Genomic DNA, 20,848 nt, shown 5'->3' with positions numbered 1-20,848 from the left:
ATGTGTTTTATTAGAAACTATAAAAAGTTATAATGTGGATTTTTAAAAAAACTTACATGCAGTTTAAAGAACCCTAGAAAGCTACAGTATTTTTTCACTGAGTAGGTGAAGTTACCGCATTAAAAATTAAAAGCATGCTATCTTATTCAGTCTATCTTATGCTACATTTACAATTCAAGCCTTGTTACATATATCTGTAAAATAAATGCCAGACTAGGTCAGGAAAGATAATGCATGTGAGACATACTTATAATACAGAACTTAAGCTTGGCCATAGTAATTTTGTATAGAAACCAGTATGTTAGGTTTCAGAGAAAGACAGTAATGGCAGTCTAGACCTTTGGTGAGAAAAAAACAAAAGTGGGAATTCATGCACTTCATTTTTTAATTTCATCTCCAGGCCTTGGGTGATAATTTAGACTATGAATGGGAAACCTTGAGACTGCATAGTAGAGACAGAAAATACTCCAAAGTTCCCAACCTAGTTCTTAACATAGAGACAGATATTTATGCATGGTAATTCATTGTGACAGCAGATCCAAATCAGACAGAAACATTCTTCTAAGAAACTACACAGCAATTAAAGAAGGCTAAGAGAGAAGCAAAACCCTGCAGCTTTTTGGACTATTGAGGTTCAAACCATTGAAACTAACTGGAATTAACTCTAAACATCAACCCAACTGACAGAATCTGAGGTGCAAAAATACAGCCTATTTATGACAGCTGGTCTGTTGCCAAAATCTCACTCCTCACAGATTATTCACTTCTGCCCAGGACAATTATATTTTCTTTGCTGGAAACCAAGTATAACGCAATTCTGATATAACAGTAGGATCTTTACAGAAAACAAAAAAATGTGGTTCTGTCAATACAGAAAGCAATAAAGTAAGACCATCTTTACCCAAAAGGTTTTATTAATGTTGTTACCAAAGGGGAAACCTCATGTAATACATAGGATTCCATTATATTTTATGGTGTTAAGTTACATTGTTAAAGACTAATCTCCATAAGCACAAAGGAGGGGAGAAACAATGACAGATGGGTGAACCCCCAAAACTTAATCACAACAAATATAACCTTGATTTGACCCCCCTCAGGACCATTAGAAGATGATGATGAAGGCACTGTCTGCATGTGAAATCTATTGAGATGGGTCACCCCAAGAAGCTCTCTCTGGCTGAGGTGTATTACTGCCTACAGGGCAGGAGATTCATAAGGGGATGCCCAGGGAAATGCAGCTCGGGATTGTGGGAGATTTATAATTTTCAGAAGCTTTTCTGAGAAGGACCAAAGGGAAGGAGAAAGAAGGATCAAAGTGGACTGGAGAGGAACTAGCAAGAGTAAGAAGAAGATGAAAGGGGAAATGGTAGTACATTAAAACAGACTCATTGCATGGTCCTAGGGACATGAAGCTGCAGCAGCCTCACCTCTACTGGGTTTCTGGACTCAGCAATTCACAATGTGTGTTGCTATCAGATTTAGCAATTCCTAATGCATGTTAAGAGAGAATTGCTGAACTGATTTCCATTCCCTTTTAATTACTTCAGGCTGAGCTTATTGGAGGAAGACCAGAAAATAAGACAATTTTGTGATTTTTCTCATTAATTATTGACTAAGTTCCAGCAATGTTTTGTAACTTTTAAAGAGCTACAGATTTTTTCATGAGTAGTTTCAAGACAGTTAATAAACCACGCAGGAAAGTTACTAGAGGAGATGGAGTCCCATCTCTTGTATTTATTTAAACTGCCACTGTGCCGGCTGATTTAATGGAAACCATCTATATTTTGTAACATCCATGTGGAATGACACAAAGAAACAAGTGCCTGTATAAGTGAAGATAGTAACAAACATAGTAACATTTTTCTAGATGCTGAATGTAAAAAGGAAATAAAACTGGAAAACCAAACCACTAAATGACTGAAACACATAATTAGATAAAACAGAAGTTAAATGAAACACACTTTCACCTTTCTCCTCAGCAGCAGCTGGAGACTGATCTTTCTCTGATGTCAGTGTTTCTTCCATTCCTTTTCTGTAAATAAAAGTTTATTTATCTTAAGACCTTTACAAGTATTACCAAAGCAAATTGCTGATATATTAAATGAAAAGATGTGGAAATATAATTTGAGTTGTAAAAAATAAAAATCAGATCTACTTTATTATCTAAAATGTTATTGTCTCATTGCATTTAAAGGTTGGACTAATGAAAGGCTAATGAAAAAGCATTTAGAAAGAGATTTTACTGCCACCATATGTACTGATATAAATAAATAAATGCACTGATACCTTTAACACAAAGTGAGGCTAGAATTTTCTTGTGCTCATTTTATACATTCAGATATTTGGAATATTTTACCTTGCATCATCTTCTTCCTTTTTTAATGCTTCATCTGTTGTTGGTTTTTCCAAAATCTTAGAATTATTTTCATTCCTACTTGCTAGGTATGCTCTGCGTAGTATACAGGCTCCTGCAGCACAATTACATGACAGTAATGACTTCAATGCATCTGTATAAAACTGAAGTCATTGGGTTAGGAATAAATTTAATAAATTTAATAAATGTAATAAATTATTGACAACTTTCTTTTAAAGTCAACAAAAAGCATATATACCACTGAAATGTTATTATACTGTTGATTTCTACAGTGTTAGAGCTTTTTTTTTTCAATTTAAAGCACCTAATAAACTGAATCTGGGATACTGGAAGGTTATGAAGGCTATAAAGGGAGACAGAACTGAAATGATTTATCTTATACTTTCATATATCATGTGTTACTCTGACATTTATTTTATTTGCAAGTGTACAAAGAAAGCTATGAAGAAACAAATGAAAATCATTCACATAAAAACACAAATAATGTGCACACCTCCACTACTACAGCTGGTTGGTAGAAATTAGGAATATGCTGTTCCTAGTAGGAACTCTACTGGTTAATTTACTTTGACAAGTAGATGTATGTATGGTTTTGTGTCTGAAACCCATTCTCATCAGTGGATTTATGAGAGTTTAGGTCAGGGAACAGCTTACAAAGTAATGACTCAAATGCTCACAACTACATGGTTATTTAAATGATGGAAATGAGTGGAAATCAAATAAAGAGTCAACACAATTGTGCAAATAAAAAGAATAAATTGAAACGAAATAGCTAAATTCAAGGAAATTTATCCATAAGCAAAAAACTACATTTTTAAGCCAAATTATTATACTACCAAGAGTATAAAATAGGTTGTTCAGATTAGAGCAAGTAATTCAGAGCTAGATTTTGAGAACCAGTGGAAATAGCAGAGAGGTGTATATTGCAGGAAGAAAGCATAAACAGGAAGGCTCTAGAGAGGCCTTAATTTGAAAGCCTCTGCTATGAATTCCCAAATTCTTCCCTTCACAAAAAAAAAAAAAAAAAAACACGAAAAAAAACAAAAACGAAGAGAGCAGTTACTGAGCAGTTTCAACACGGTTGTCTGGAAGAATTATGCATTTCCAAAATATCTGATCTAGATTAAAACCTTTCAGGGATGATAAGACAACCTTTTCTTCTATCCAATTAATTCACTAATTTGTTAAATTCTGAGAAGTGAAGAGAAATTTAATATAATTCTGAAAGCATCTCTCCCTCATCTCAGTGCACTCCCTACAGTACAGGCTAGAGGTAGACTCCTGATGTTTATTATTTAACACACAGTATTGACATTTCATTACCATATGCCAGCTACAGGAAGAAGATGCTTTTTGTGGTTGTATGAAAGGACAATGCACTGTGTCCCAGAAACTAGGTTCATGAACCTTTCAATAAGCTTGAAATGTCTGGGAAGCAAAGATGAGGCATGGAAATGCAATTTGCCCCTAGGTTCTTTCCAAAAGTGTCTGAGATGAAGTCTTGAATGACAGCTTCTGCAAGTAAGATTTTCTGACAAACACTGGATCTAGAACTTTCTCATAGAAATGTTCAGCCAGTATTTAGCCCGTGGATGAGTTCTGGCCACACTGAAACACTTTTTGTTACAAAATTTCACAAAGCTGTGTGACTAAGTAGTTTAGGTACTATTCCTGAATTATGAGGATGATTTGCTGACCAGTTGACATACTTCTGAAAAGTTTGAGGTCTTTTAAATAAGAAATTTATTCTGACTAAACTGATTTTAGATTGATTTTTTGACCTTGATTTTCCCAGGCTGATTTTTATATTCAGGGACAAGGGTTTGAAAAGATCTCTGGACTGATTCCAATGCTGGGCATCTACTGAGTTTTCTTGAACTATATGCCAATAGTTCCATTACCTTTCTTCAATGGAAGTTTCTGCTACTGAAAGACCATTTGATGATGGACTGGGTTGAACAGGTAATGATCAAACATTGCCAAAGAATTAAACTTGTGGTGTGGCATGAATCAAGCAGATATAATCCAGGAGGGCAGGACTTAACAGACAAATTTTTAACAGTATATGAATGTGTTCAGTTATTGATGCCTGGTGCCAACCTTCCTTTTGGCTTGAAAGAATAAAGCAGAAATCCCTTACTCTGACCAAATTCATGGATACTAAGATATTGTATCCATCTGGATAGGAAGTTACTGGGTTTTTTTTGATCCCTACATACAAGCATTTCCCCTCCCTGCCTTTTCTCTCAAGCTGAGAAATTTCATGCCTCTAACCTGGTTTTGCAAATGGAAAAACCAAGTCAGAGAAATTTGACTAACAGCCAAATGGCAAGGTGGTGGCCGGCCAGCCAGCCAAAGAATACAAAAATCTGATGCTGCAAGAGTCTACTGGTATTTCCTCCTGGTTGTAAATAGGAGAAAATTGAAAATTGACTAAAAATAGGAGGAATCCTCTTTACTGCTATAACAAAGCATTCCTGGTTTAAATTCTATGTAATTCTTTTACTCCAAATTGTAAGGAAGTGTGATACACTCGTTGATTCACTGGATTATTCCTTCTCTAGACACCTGAAACTTTATAAATGGGACATAATTACTCATTTTTCTTGTAAGTATGTTTTATATACAAATATATATAAAAAAGAAGAAAATATAAAAAAGAAAAAAAAAAAAAAGTTGCATTAGGGTGCATTTACTAACCATCTTTTTGAGTATCCTTCAGGCAGACAACAGTGTCAGGTAGAAGTCCTTTCTCTGATAAAGCTGACCAGTGGTCTGCTGACAGAGGGTAGTTATCCACTACCCACCCTCCTCTTTCAGAAGCACCAGGAAACCTGTCTTTGTTCGTCTTCATAAGCTGTTAGGAAATTCAGGAATACAAAAAGACTTCAGTCAGCTGTACAAAAAAGACTGCAAATACAAAATTACTTTCTAAATGCTATGATTTTTCCTTTTTGTCATTTCAGGTCAATAAAACAGTAAGACATTTATAATTTTTTATGTCTGAATGAAATTAAAAACATTTTGAACAAGAAGAGACTAATGTAATAGTGATTTTTTTTTTTAAGCTTGCCTATAAAGAAATTACGCTCCAGCTTCAATAGTTACATACCATTCAACACATTTCAAGATTCTTGGATAAATCTTCATAAACAATTATTTTCAAACTCTTACACCTGGTGTTCACCTCTTTGATAGTGACTAAAAATATAAGAATAGAGCAAGCATACAATGATCTCTCAGATAATTCTCCCAGCCATTAACAATTTGTAGCTCAGATAATTTGCAAGACTGAAATAATTTCTGTATAAATGTGTGAATATATATACACACGTATTTTTATTATATATAAAGGATTATAAAATACTCCTCAATAAATTTGTCTTTCATGATCTTCCTCAGTGTCTCCTCAATCCTATGTAAGCTTTTGGGCTATGTGATAGAAATGAAATTGATCTCTCAAATGGAAAAATTAGGAATGTATATGATATTGTATAAACTGTTACAAGTTGCTCTTAGGAAAAAGTACTTTGCTACATAGTACTTGTAGTCTCACCTCTGCAATAGCTCCCTCCAGTACTTCAGCATATAATTGAGGTGACATTGGACCATCAGAGACTGATTCACTTTCAATGGCTTCTTCTACCATGGCTTGAACTTCTGTGTGGTCAGCAGTTATCTCTGGTATTCCTAACAACATAGATTTTTTAAATGCACTTTCCAGAGAAATTAGAAAACAAATAAAGCATTAAATCGTAACTACAGCATAGTAGTCATTTTAAGCAGCACACAATTGCTCTGAGAAAGAAACAAACAGTTCAGAATGCAGAGTGTGTCTCATGAACTAAGATCATGGTTTGCTCTCTCAGTATAAAAAACTCAGCCTTTTTAACTGTACAGCATTTTCTACCTCTAAGTTAAATATTGTTTCAATATGAACAGAATGGCATTTCTGTACTAGAACCATCAGGCACTTACAGCATGCTAGAATTTCCTTTGATTTGATTTCCTAAATCAAAAGGTTGACCAGACTAATTTTTCAATCAATCCAAATTTTAGATCAAGGCAGTGTATTTTAAACAATAAAGTAGCCTGCATTCCCTATGATGCACAAAACATTCATATTGGATCCATATTTTCTTATTAATTGCTAGCACAACAACTGTAATTATTTAAAAGTTTTTTAAGGAACACTCTTAGTTAACAATTTGATAAAATCTGGTGAAGAAGTATAGTATGTACTATGAGTATAATTTGGAAAAAATGCCATATTTACTTTCTGTATTTATGTCAAGATTTTTCAATGATTGTATTGATACTTTTTACATGCACAAAGGTACACATTTATTAGGTTATTTTTGCCAAATTACAAGGTGCCTAGAAAAGGGGCAGCATCTTAATAATTTCCATCCTGCAAAAAACCTCAATGCAGGTCAAACCCAAACATCGCCCTATCTATTGAAAAACATGAAATAATCTTATGCTACAAAAATATATGTAAGGGAAAATACATCCTCTGTTTGTATTTCAGTTTTGCAATAAAATTGCTCTCCGAAGTTTTTAATTAGGATTAATTTCTCATGAATTCTAATAGGATTTCACATCCCTTTCCTCAATTGTATTTCCATAGCCAGGAATCTGGAATGTAACACTGTTAAACTGTTTCAATTTTGGCGTCATAGCTCATCATTAGTCTTACTGCAATGCCAATGATTTTTTTATCAGTGTCAGCACCAGTTTTGCAGCACTAGAGGAATACACTAACCTCCTGTTAGATGTATCTACCTATGAGAAAGTCAAACACAATTCCTTGCTTAGGTGAATAAGGCAAAATCCTAACCAGAGCTAACTATAAGAAGGCAATTCCAATGCAATGGTGTATTTTTGTTCCAAAAGAAATTATTTTGAAAAGTCTCCACTGAACTTCCTCGGAAAAAAAAATACAAACTTTGTTTAAAAGATACCAAAATAACATATTTTCACCTTTTCAATGTATTTATTGAATTCACCAAGCTGCAGAAAACTAGGCAGTTTAAGAAGTCTAAATGTGACCAGAGCTGGGGCAACTTATAAATATGCCATCTGTGGCAGCATTCTTGGACAGCTGCTCCAAAAAGAAAAACCTGTAGGTTGTGGATTCACATCAGTACAGCTGACAAACTGCTTTCTTGGTGAGTATTTCATTTTTGCAGAGATTTAACTTGTCAGAAAGTCATTAAAATGGAATGTTTTCAACCAGTGTCAGTCAAAACCAATTTCTTCTTTCAGCTCAGAGTTCAGAAAACACTTTTTTACATGGCACTCAAATTCAAAGGATATATATATAGACATATATATATATGTTAAAAAATCCTGAGTTTTACTAAGCTCTTCCCTTCACTGCCATGTTCTTTTAGCTCTTATTTAATGCACAGCAATCATAACAACTCCTGCAACTTTTTCTAATTCAAAGTGACAGAAACTGCTTCAGTTAACTAATGTAAAGCAAATAAGACAGCTTCAAAGACCATGGAACAGCTTATTCACCTGATTCTTCTGATTGTTCTCCTGATTCCAGTCTATTTTTCACTGCTGCTATAGCCTTTTCTACTGCATCCTTTTGCAATTCCTCAAGTTTTTTTTCTCTTGATTCATTATATTGTTGAATGAGTTTGTCCATATCAAGAACCTAGTGAAATGATTTGAAAAAATACAAATATCACAGACAACAAATACAGCATCTGATCCAACTTCTATAAAATGAAATTATTTTGGAAAAGCTCTGCAGATTTCAGAAAAAAATTACATATAATTCAAGTGCAGGGTTGAGTTTTTTTGTAAAATAAATGGTTTTTAATTTGCATTTATATCTAATTATCTTAAATACAAAAGTTATTAATAATACTCTAATGCTAAGACAACTGCAAAGTAAGAGGGTATATAAAATTATTTTGTAGCTACTGTAGCTACTTTTATAAAAATGAATTCACTAAAATCCTGTGTTTCCTCTGTAATCCCTATATTTGTAATGTGAATGTTAATAATATGACAAGAATGTGCTTAACTGATTCCCCAAAGCTGATACTCTGCTACTTAAGACATTTATGAACCTACCTTTCCTTTATAATTGTGTGCAATTCCATTACAAATAGTTGTTCTTCCAGAGAATGGAGGACCAAATATGAATACTTTACAAGGAGAAATTGGCATTGGAGGTAAGAGGTAAGGCCGTGGATTCAGTATAAATTTGTTAAATGCCTCTTGGGATGACAGTACGTACATTTTACCTAGAAAGCTTAAAACAGAAGAGAAGCTAAGAAATATAGACAGTTATCTCATAAAATAGGTGTGAAAATGAAGAATGTCAAATTCCACTAACCTGACAGCAAACTCTGGGTTTCCCATTACAATGTCCCCTTCCTTTAGAGCCACAGGACACACCTGTCCCCACCTGCTCCTACGCCATCGGTATCTGGGTGCCATCAGCTTGTAAGATGAGAGAGCCCGGAGAAGTTCATCCTGTTTATTAAAATAATAATATTATTAATATTAATAATAATTTATACCTTTAATAAAATAATATTCTAGTAATAAATATTAATTAAATATTAATTAAATAGTAACTTTATAATAAATTAAAATTATAATAAAATAATATTAAATAATAAGCAATATTAGAATAGTGAAAATATTAATATAAATATTAAAATAAATAAATAATAGCTAATAAATAATGTTGAAATATTTCTTAAATCTTAATAAATGAAATTAATAATATTTAATTAATATATTTTAATAATATTATTAATAATTGCAAATGTATATTTTTTTGCATATTTTTTTTTATTAGACTTTGGAAACCTTTTGCTGGAAAATAAGCAAACTTACAAAGAAAATAACATCATGCTTTTTAGAAAGTTTTTTTAGAGAATTTAGAAAATTTTAAAGAGAAATTACTTCACTTTTCAGGTCTATTTAAAAGAAATAGTATTTGAAATAGTTTCTGTATGCTTTACTTATTTTTTAGAAGTTTAAAATGATAAAGAGCTATTTATTGAAGATAATAGAAAATGGCCAAGGTTTCTTCTAAAGGGTATGAAAAAAGGACCACGATCTGTGTCAGGGAATAACAATATTAAAGTATCTATTTTAGGCATGCAGAAATATCATATGTCAGGAATAAGTTTCATAGCCTTTTTACAGCATGTGAATAGTGAATGAATCCTAAAGTCATGGTGACTCTAAATTCAGAATTGTACGGACAAGTGCTGGCTGTGAAGAACTGCAGAAGAACTTTCAGAACCAACAAAGGCAGGCATTAAAATAGCAGTTTTACATAGAAAGCTATGAATTTTCACTGTCACTAGGCAGAAATAGATCCCTCTGTGAAAAAATTTTTCAATGCCCAAGAGCAGTCAGAAAACCAACTTGAACGTTAGGAATGTTGAGTATAGAGAGAATAGATGATAAAGGTTTATGTTTAAATTGTTTAAATATTGCCTTTGTCTTTACTGCAATGGGCCTCCTGCTGCCCTGATCTCAGAAAAGACACAACAAAATTGTATAAGTTCCAGAAAAAGGTAATATAACTGATCAATCCCATAAAAAGATTGTTGTGTAAGAAGCAATAAAATTATAAAGACAGGAATTCTTCAGTATAGCTATGTAAGAGCAGGACAGAAGCCTGAAATCATGAGTTATTAGAGGGTAGATGTAGAGAAACAAACCATTCTGCATACTGGAGGACACTTAGCTAAAAGACTGTTCTACACAAAGGGAAACCATTTTGTACATAATGTTCAGTAAAGATGCAGAACTCTTTGCCCTGAATACTGTGGTTACTAAAAGTTTACACACAAACTAACTAAATTACAAATAAAGATGACCTCTGACACAGAAAGTCTTTCACTTGTGAATTTGTTAAGAACTGAGAAAACAGAAAAGTGAAGGGAGGGGTATTTCTCTGAAGACGTAGGGTCTCCCCATTACACTTCCATTCATATATTCAGAATATATATTCAGTTTTGTTTAAGAAATAGGAAAGATGATCACAACTAAATATAGGTGATGACATTCATGCAAAACTTCAGGTGTTCAGTTTTATTTGGAAGGGATATAAATTACAATTGCCATGATTCAGCAAAATTCAGCACTAACTTGTCATGTTTCTAATTAATAACAGGATAATAGAATGAATGTGATCTCAGTTAGGCAGAATGTTGCTATATTTGTATTAGCATGTTGTTTCTTATTTAGGAAGAGAGTAGACTGAGCTAAGAGTCAGATGTTGAGATTGTTATTCTTTGGCTAAAGTTTCTTTATTTCCTTGGAAGGAATTAATTTCTCCTGTACTGCTAAAACAAACATTTTGTTCAAAGTTTTATTATAGTCATTACCTGTTTTTTTTTTGAAATGACAGATTTATTTTTTTTATTTTCATATTTTTTAAGTGGATTTGACTCCCAAAATTTCCTTAAATTCTCATTTCTGAAAAGTCAATGCTTACAAAATGCCCTTACTGCATGGTAAAACAAACTGGTTGCTGTGAAACAAAGATGCTATAATATAAGCTTACAGCAGAAAAGAAAAAAATAATTCTGTGATTAATTACAATCAATCAATCAATCAATCAACCAATCAATCACACTTTAGAACAGCACACTTACCTTTTGCTTTCCCTCCAGTGTTTCTTCTTCTTGGTCACTTTGAAGTCTGATTATAGGAGCTGCATTTTGAATATCCATAGACTGAAGTCGGCCTGCCACTGTCTGAAGAGAAAATAAGTCTTGATTTAGTACCAATCAAAACTGCTTTTGTCTTCTGAAGGGCTCCTAAAATCTATTTAAAACTGTAACTTATTATTTATATAATAGCTATGTAAACACCAAGGCCCAGTTTCTAACTCAGTTATTGAGCTGAGTTTTAAGAAGCTATTTGGTAGATACAGGCAGTGCAGAAGGCCAAATCACAGCTCTTCTATCTCCTTGTTATGCTGTGAATCCCAAGCCTACTAAAGGACAAGACTGTGAAGGTTCCCTCAAGGCAGTGCAAGTACTCAGATGAGCTCCAATCGGAAAAAGAGGAAAATCTCTTTGGGAAATCAGATTATAACATTCAGAAGCAATACAACTTTGGGTAGTTTATTTTGGAAGGTATTTAAACCAAATGTCTACCAATGAGAATCAGATGATATTAAGTTTATTTGAAGTATTTCCTGAATGTAATATGTATTGAATGCCAAGTATTCTTGAAATGAGAAAGCAAATTCTGTCATGTTTGGGCTAGTTTTATTATAGGCCTTTGCCTTTCTTGTAGGTAAAATGGTTGCTGTCATAACATAATTTTATTGCATTTACTATAAATTTTGTGTTGTAACACTCAAACACAGATCATAAATGAGGAAATTGTATGTTCTGATGCTGCAAAATTACAGTTTTGGGGTTTTTTTTCCCATAGGACCACTCTTGGTAGAGTTAAGCATAAACTGAAATAATTAACTTACAGAATCATAATAACACAATTCATTTCAAACAGAGGAGAAAATGCAGAAGTTCACTTCCTACCTTGTCAAAGACAATCTCCTACTTAATTTTCAACCCCATACTCCAGGTTCTGATTTGAAGCAACTTTTAGTTGTGAGGTAGAGGATAAGATTATTTATCTTCAAAATTTACCATTGTAGGTTTTTTAACAGGGAGAACAAGTTGCTCTGTTACAAGTTAAAATTCTAGACACAAGCACTCAGCAGAATTCTTACAAGAATCAAGGGTCTTCTATTACATTGCAGAACAATATCAAAATCAGTAAAAATTATATTCCACTATACAGAATATATTTTAGACACAGCATCAAATAAACCAGTTTTGTAAATATATCATACTGAAAATGTTTTAAATTCTCATTATATTCTACATTAATGCAAATCATAACTAATAGAGGAAGGAAAGCAAGTATTTCATCAAAAGTCATGTTTTCTAATAGTAAATGAATGTGTTTTAAACACAACTTAAAATTTTGCCAACAGGAAAACAATCCACAGAATTGAGAAATTACTTTCTAGTGTGGGTTAACTTCGCTGGTGCATAGTTTACTTACCTCAAAGACATCATCTGGTTCCTGACTTCCATCCACTTCAATAAGATATCGACAATCCTGGTCACTCAACAATTCCTGTTTAAGAACATACCTGTCAATTGAGTACAGTGAACCAGATAATGACACTGAAGCTCATTCTCTTCCTATACATATCAAAGGTTGGACTCCTGAGGACTTCAGCAAAATCAAGATTCATTGTATTAATGGCTTATAAAATCTTCTGGAGATTAACTTTTATTCGATGACAGATAAATACAGAGATAAAACAAGAAAAATAAAATACATGGTCCAAATTTTAGAAGAATTGGGAATCAGGACCAAAATTAAAACATTGACCTCTTGACTGGCGTTTCCAAGAAATGTGTTAATTGAGATTGTCATAATTTTCCAGCAAAGAATTAAGGTAGTTAGACAATTAAAAGTTGAATTCATACACAAAATGTTACTGTATCTTGATATTTTTTTAGCTTTCTTTCATTTGAGCTAAGACATCTAAGCTATCTTCTGAACCCCTTCTAAAGTTTTGGAATTATCTCTGTATATGATCTGTATATGATCTGTATGAGATCCATGTTTTAATTTTGGTCCTGATTCCCAATTCTTTTAAAATTTGGACCATATATTTTATTTTTCTTGTTTTAACTTTTCACACTAGCAAATAATGTCTTAGACTAAAAAAACCATCCTATGTCAGTTGCTAATGCCTCTCTCTGAGGTCTGAGAACACTCACGCCATTACTGACAAATGCTGGTCTAACCTCAAGCCTAAAAAGACCTATTGAAGGTGACTTTATAACTTTGCAGGTAATCTGTTCCAGTCCTTCATTACATTTATGGTCAGAGCTCATTTCCTGGCTCATTTCATCTAGTCTGTCTTCTATACTTTCTAATACTCTTCTAAAGAGAGGATTTGTATTTCTCTTATATACAATGGTCTTACAGTCTTATTGGTACATCCATAGTATTTGAGTTTAAACAATAGCAACTCATTTATTGACTCAGTTTTGACTAACTAAATCCCCACAGATTGCAGGTTGTCTGAAGTACTGAGGTCTAGCCAATTATTTCACATGTTGTAGCTGTTCACTAGGTTTCCTTCCTCACTGCAGCATTTCACATTTATTTCAGGTCATTTTAATCCCAACAATTTATCAAGAAATCAAAGTGTGTTCTCTGAAGTTCATTCTACCTATCTCCTTATTAGTGCAAACTGCACATCTTATAAACTTTCTGTTTCAATTTCAATTTCATCATCTCAAACTCTGCCTGGGCCAATTGATAAAACCCTGTGTTCTTTTAATGTATTAGTGGACCACTAAGCATCTTCACCAATACATTCATTGCTAGTGAACCCTAAGTGAACCCTACCAACTACTGGAATGTGTTGAAACTGTTAAAGTTTGGCATACATCCTAAAGTAATTTAATCTAAATAACTTTCCATTCGCTCACTTATAAGAAATCCATGTGAGATTGTGTAATGATTAAAGACATTTTTTATTTTTACCTTCACATCAGTAAGAAGTTTCCTACTCTAGCAAAGACCATTATACCACTTTTACACAATTTTATCTATAGGTTTAACAAATCCATAGGGAAATTGAAAGGCATAAACAGTAATTGTCAAGTGGGCATCAAACATGAGGATTTTCCTGTGGCTTGTACCAAGAAATTAAAAAAAAAAAAAACCCAAAACAAAACCAAACCAAAAAGAACAAACTATTTTTTGGACTTCAGGCTTTTTTTTGTTTCTTGGTGTAGGGAAGAAGGGGAAGAAGCACACAGTAAATCCACTTTACTGAGCACAACAGGGAAAGAAAATACCATAGCTTCAGAAATGAAATAAATTGTAAAACAAACTAATGGGCTAATTACTGTGTACATAAATATGCAGGCAATGAAGCAGGTGAGAAAGGGAGTCTATTGGAGTGGAAGACAATGGATGAAGATTACTTATGGAATTTCATTCTGGAATGGACTCATAGTGGCGGTGAAACAATGGAGTCTTCAAATATTTCACTTACTAGATTTAAAAAGCATGTGTGGTGGCAGGTTGAAGTCAAAGTTGATTATCTTGACTGCACAGTACAAACAACACCTACAGATGACAACTTTGTATCACTGATTTCAGAATAAGTTACAGAATTTGGGCATATGTTGTAGCATGAGCACCTCAATACAACAGATCTCAAACTAAAAAAAACAATGAAAATAGATTTTCTAGAATAGCAAGATATTTTAAAAATTTTTTGTTATGCATAATCATATTACTTTGCTTTTTCTTACTTCTAAAGGATGAAGCATTATATCCTTGTATATTCCAATTCTTTTCTCTGCATTTCCAAGAAAATCTTCAGGTCTGTGCACTAATTGATTAAAAGATTCTAATTTCTTACGTGGACCTTCTCCAGTCTGCAAAACAAAATTTCAAGACACAGAAATAATGTATTAAAATATTTTTTGTCATCACTCAAATTTAAATAAAGTAGCTTTGGAGAACACTGCAATGAGTATTAGTCCAGTGACTGCTGACCAGGATCCTATCCTGATGAAGTGTAGCTTCTATGAATTGAAAGCAATGTCCCTAGAACTTGCATTGGTAAGTCTCTGGCCCCTATTACAAAAATTTGATCTGAATTCAGAACTAATACCTTAATGAAAAAAAAAAAAAATTCATTTGTAGTAGTGTAACACCAAAACCAGAAAACAAGTTAGCGTCCTGCAAAATTAGTAAAAAGTTGTTACAATAAGAAAAAATTAAGAACCCTTTTATTTGTCTAGATCAAGAAGCAGACAGTGTAGAGCCACCCTTCTCCTCCTGATAGACACTTGTAACTTATGGTAAGAAACAGATCAGTGACTATTGAGTCAAAGACTGAGTCCAGGTTAAGCTGTATAATGATCAACACTTGCTGTCATTTAAACTTACTGTTTAAGTGTTGCCTCACATCTCTTAAAGTAGGACAGAAATAGAATTAAGATTCAATTTGAGCAAAATGAATTCATAACATAGTATGGTGATATTTTAGAAGATCAGATTTTTTTCTGCTTTGTCTAAAGTATATTGTAATATTTTGCACTGTTTAGAAATTAGCAATATTTACCTCTTCTTCTTCTTCATCCCGCTCTTCTTCTTCATCCTCTTCTTCATCCTGATCTTTCTCTTTCTTATGCTTGTCAGTAAGTTTAGGGTCCCACTGGCTCCTCTGATATATCTCTCCTGAATTAGGGTTTAGCCTTTGTCCTGATATTCTTTGGCATAACTCATAATCTGGACACTAGCAAGGAAAAATTAAAAGGAGTCGTGTTTATTGTACTGCTATAACATCTTTTTCTTGGAGAGACAAAATTGCTCTAAATTGGTCTACTGATAACAGTATCTCATTATTACCCCAGTTATCTAGAATCTCCCTTCTTCCTTGGTTTTTCAGCTAATGAAAATAGTTACGATTTTGACACATCTGTGAAAACAGCTTCAATCCACTGAAATCAAAGGCCAAATTATTTCTTTGACTTTGGGGCAAGGATTTTTAATGTACATTTAGTCTCAATCCTTCTCCCAGAGGAGATCATGTTACTAAATGAAGTCACAAATTTATCTTTTTTGTGTAGTTAGTATCACTCTTCTATTTGTATTGCTGTACATGAATCTATATAACACATACTCTCAACAACGGGGATTTCTCACTATGTAGTATTAAAGATTGACTTTCTAAAAAAATCAAATCTGCCTGAAAAGCAAGACAAAAATATGCTTTGTTGGTGTTTTAGGATCTTTCTGAGACCATAGAAAAAAAGGTTTGAAGTAGGCATTTACCAACTTTCATTATGCATGTTTAAGCAAATTAAATCTTAAAAGTATGGGATTAAAACAAACACTGAGTTAAATCTGCAAAGTGATAGAGTAGGTCCATACCCTGAGGCTTACCATCTGACAAAACACATAGATGTGCCAACTAGAATCAAAATCCCATTGAGAATGGAGCACACCACCAGAGGCTGACTATTCAAGAGCTGTCTCAGCAGCTCATTCTACACAATCAAAGTAGACGACAAAAATAATCTAGTTGATTATAAATAAAACATTGCTAGAGGAAGGACCTGAAAGTGTGTTCATGACTATACACAGGGTTATTTTGTTGGATGGAGTCTGACACAGTTCAGTGTGGGCCAGCTAGAATCCTCCCCGGTGAACAGCTGGGCACAATCTGAGAATGGCACAGGCCTCGGGCCTTTCCCTGTGGGCAGTTTGGGCACTGCCACCCCGTTCTGACTGACAAGAGAGCTTAGCAGTGTTTGGCCAAAGCAGCTGGCCCAATGTCTGAACTGGCCCCTCTTGCCTTGTTTTGTTTACTAATCTGGACATAGCAATCAAGTCCATTCTTTTAAGTTACATTGAGGAAGTCCTCTAAATACCACACTAACAATAATTTATCTTTCTCTGGTTATATCAGAGTTACTTTTGTAAAATATGTGGTATGTCACATCACTGCTCAATAAAAAATTAAGATTTGTAAACAGGATGAATTAATAATAAAGCAGTTTCACAGTTAGCAGTGTAAAAATAAAACTATTTACTTTCTAGCTTCCATATGTGAGAAGTTTCTTCCTTCATTACACAAATGGCAGATGTACATGTGTCCAAAATCCCATAATAATACTGTAATTCAAGTTTTCCTTTCTTGAAAACCTGTATCTTCTAATTGGTGGACATGGAAAAACTAACTGCTACTGAAGTTTTAGGACATGTTCATTATTTTACCTCAGAAATGCTTATAATGGAAGAAACCAGTGAAATTCTATTCCACTATAAAAGAGAAGAATTTATCATGCTTCAATAAATTCTATATTCAAGTGTACAGAGGAAAATACTATATTTGGCATGCATAGCATATGGATCTACTAATAATTAGGAAAAATACTAGGAAGTTACTGAAGATGACATTACCTTAATGTTAATCAGGATATCTGGTTTTAATTTTAGATTCATTATTTTCTTTATTTGCTGTGGAATAGTCATGTATTCCTCAGAGAGAGAAGGAAATCCAGTGAGAACATAACCTGCCAAATAGATTTAATTGAACATATTTTAAGAGTGTTTGTCAATTATAGAGCTAGTTATGCTCATCTCCTTTAAACAATACATGTAATGGTGCAATTTTCAATCATGTACATGACAAAACACTGCTAAAAAAGCTGTGCACCCATGTCTGCTTGAGATGAAATACAGACAAAGTGTGTTGTTTTCAGCTTTATAGAGTACTCTCAACATTTTTTAACTCAATTAAAAACATGTAGACATTAAAGACCATACTCACACCACCTGCTTTATGTGCACAGCTCAGACATTGTAGCATCTAAAAAGCAACAAGCTTTCAGTGACCAGTTTTGCCACTAAAAGACTTCATAAAAGGATCTGCAAAAAGTAGCAACTCTGTGATTTAAAGAATTTATACTAGGAGTCTAGGCTTTTTACACAGCCTTTAAATGTTTTAGCTTCTAATGAAGGGAGTCTGAACCACTCTCCTGCCTCTCAAAAGCAGGCACTATGCACACAGTATGCACATGGATAATTTAGTGAGCATCTGTTCACTTAGGACTCCCAATGCTGAGTCCTGTTTGGCAAACAGATGTTGGCTAGACATGACAAGCAGAGTGGTATAAACATGTTTTCCTAGTACTATAGTGCTCAGCCCCACAGATGAACTTGTGGCTTCAAGTTCCTAGGAAAGTAGCATAACTACTGCTGGCTGTATGCATGCAGTAAGAACTACCAAATAGCAACAAAATCAATATTCATGAAGCCAAGATGAGTAAACAAAAATCAGGTGGATGTTTATAGCCAAATAATGAGAATATTCCCTTAGAGAAATGGTGCCTGCTTAGAATTGTATGTGATAACATTTAAATGCAATTCTGGGCAGCACAAAAACATGGCAGAAGTCTTTGCAAGAGGTGCAAGGAGTGAAGACTCCTACTTCCCTGGAAAGCTACTATCCACAGATGCCAGAGAAGAAGGTAAGCAAGGAAGCAAAATATATAGTCATTCCTCTAGGAAATTAAAATCCTGGATTCTAAACTGTTGATACCTTTAGAGAATTCTGCCTGGTAGTGAGGTGTCAAGAAGGCACACAGCCTCTGCTTATCCAGATATGGGATGTGAGGGAAATGGGAGTGTAATGTGGGAAGCCATTCTCTGAGAGTGTTTGCTGCCAAATCAATAATGAAAGGAGACTAAAAATCATGAAGTATACCTAAGGCAACCATCAACTAGATCAAAAAGTAAACAGGGGATTACCAAGAAGATTTTGAGACATACTTGTTTAAAAACTTGCATTTTACAAACACTAAAAGTAAAAACCCAACCTTTCATGCAACAGTTTCTAAAATCTTTAATGAATAATTTATAGCAAATCGACTGATTAGTTCCTGCTGAAAACCTATTTAAGCTTCCCAGGGATTCGTTAAGATAGTAGTTGATAAACAAAAAGTTATTAGAAATACTAAAACAACACTTGGTTTTGGAGGTCAGTTCTAGTTTGTAGGAAAAATAGTGAGGATGCTGGTTGTTCTATTCCTTGCTACTTTGGGGCATCTGTAATGCAGGAAGTGTCTTGGCTACAAGAACCAAACTGTACTCAACTTTACAGTTGTGTTTACAGTCTCCACGACCTCTGTGCTCCTCAGTGATACAAACATCTTCAGATTGACTCAAGGAGGGGAACTCCAATAACACAGAAGCCACTTCATGCTTTTACCAAAGTCCTCACACACGGATTAAGAGACTGGCATTTCTACTGCTACCTCTTCCAGCAGCTTTTTGTGTACTTTTTTTTTTTTTTTTTTTAATGTCTTTCCTATTTCTCTTTTTTATACTGTTTTAAAAGGCTGGCTTCACTAGGTAAGGCTGTATATTATGCAAAACTGTTAGGTCTTGTACTAGAAAAGGAATAAAACCCATTGCAACTGAAAGCTTAAAAAGCAGGCTACTTTTTAGAGCAGTTGAAACTAACACTGGCACTACACCTGTCTCTCGCCTATAATGGAAATTTCAAATAAAAGTCATAACAAGAAAAATAAACTACATTTCATTTTTTACTTCTTTTGCTCTTAGCAGTACATTTGTTTTCTCATCAGGGAATCAAGTTCAGACACTAGCAAGATCTGCAGCCCTTGTCCTGACAGTCTCATTTAACAAAATCTTTCTTCAAATAGAAGAATTATACCCACTACCATTACTATTCTCATCCATCCTACTCTGTGTCACAAAATGCAAAGGGAATAAACAATTCTGTAAGAGAAAAAAAAAAAAAAGCCATAATACTTTGCATTTTCAGTAATGTGTCTTCCTTCTTTTTCATTATTTAAAATGTTTAAAATGTTTTTGCCAATGGATTTTTGTTATGTTGTTGTTACAGAAGTATTGAAGAATAAAATATCTGTATTTTAAATCCTAAGATTCTTCTGAACAGATAATATTGTCAAATCAACACCTTGAATTTTGGGAAAATTATTTTCTTAAAATCAATACAACACAGGACTGGTATCACACACTCTGATCTCTCATATTAGTAAATTAATCCCTAAACACACTTTCAGTTTATTCATATTTCACAACTTGAAGAGCATGAGAAAAAGCTAGAATTATATTTGAGCACCAATGGATGCAAAATGGATGAAAAATTATAGGAAGCAAATTCTAAGATGTTTAGGCTATAAATATACTTACCAAAATGAGCAGCTTCTGGTGACTCAATCTTTTGCAGAATCATTTCTGTCACCAGATTCTCAGGAATACTTTGGCCTTGACAAAGCAATTCTTGACACTAGGATAAAATCCAAAACATAGTCTTTTATAGTAAGTGTTTGTTAAGAATGTGACAAAACTTACTAAAAGATTAGACCTTTACCTTAAGTCCATATACTGTTCCTTGTTGAACATTTGTTTCAATTACTTCTGAAGCTAAGGAAGCATATCAAACATGAAAAATAATTAATACAAAATATTTTCCAAACAGATTTGTACATGCAGATACCTATGTACATACACAGGAGAATGTACGTGTCCTCCAAGCAACCAGACTATTTTGAATAAGCAGACATTATATTTAGGGCCATTATTATACTTTGCACATCCAGAACCTGGTGCCTTATGGCAAGGTCTGGGTAGGTGTTTCTCCCTACAATTTAACCCTGTATATACTACACAAAAATGCATAACAGCAGTTTTGCAGGATTATTTGAGCCACTGATTTAAATTCAATCAGCATTACCGTCTTGTAGTCCAGTGATGAGCATTTGAGCCCAATCACGTTTTAAAAACCAAGATTTAGAAGGACTGTTTAGACACAAAAAAATCATCTACTTTAAGAAAAGTAACATACATCAAATTCAAAGACTG

At 33.7% G+C, this 20,848-nt stretch overlaps 1 protein-coding gene across 1 annotated transcript in view; it reads right to left on the bottom strand.

The window, feature by feature from the left end:
- Nucleotides 1–20,848, bottom strand: part of AK9 (adenylate kinase 9) — a 59,020-nt gene that overhangs the window by 32,195 nt on the left and 5,977 nt on the right. Inside the window, exons 4-17 of the mRNA XM_088053459.1 lie at nucleotides 20,358–20,410; nucleotides 20,177–20,273; nucleotides 17,396–17,508; nucleotides 15,552–15,725; nucleotides 14,734–14,859; nucleotides 12,449–12,523; nucleotides 11,020–11,121; nucleotides 8,733–8,872; nucleotides 8,468–8,648; nucleotides 7,901–8,042; nucleotides 5,931–6,064; nucleotides 5,075–5,231; nucleotides 2,357–2,468; nucleotides 1,968–2,032 (exon numbers count right to left, since the gene is read on the bottom strand). Of these exons, the coding sequence (XP_087909585.1) occupies nucleotides 1,968–2,032; nucleotides 2,357–2,468; nucleotides 5,075–5,231; nucleotides 5,931–6,064; nucleotides 7,901–8,042; nucleotides 8,468–8,648; nucleotides 8,733–8,872; nucleotides 11,020–11,121; nucleotides 12,449–12,523; nucleotides 14,734–14,859; nucleotides 15,552–15,725; nucleotides 17,396–17,508; nucleotides 20,177–20,273; nucleotides 20,358–20,410 (1,671 nt within the window). The remainder of the gene's footprint in view (nucleotides 1–1,967; nucleotides 2,033–2,356; nucleotides 2,469–5,074; nucleotides 5,232–5,930; nucleotides 6,065–7,900; nucleotides 8,043–8,467; nucleotides 8,649–8,732; nucleotides 8,873–11,019; nucleotides 11,122–12,448; nucleotides 12,524–14,733; nucleotides 14,860–15,551; nucleotides 15,726–17,395; nucleotides 17,509–20,176; nucleotides 20,274–20,357; nucleotides 20,411–20,848) is intronic.

Source organism: Pseudopodoces humilis, chromosome 3, assembly GCF_049639895.1.
Source record: "Pseudopodoces humilis isolate 2021_Gansu_Grassland_sample_001 chromosome 3, ASM4963989v1, whole genome shotgun sequence".
In the NCBI taxonomy this organism is placed as follows: domain Eukaryota; kingdom Metazoa; phylum Chordata; class Aves; order Passeriformes; family Paridae; genus Pseudopodoces; species Pseudopodoces humilis.
The sequence above is the reverse complement of the archived record's forward strand: the minus strand, read 5'-3'. Positions and strand labels throughout refer to the sequence as shown.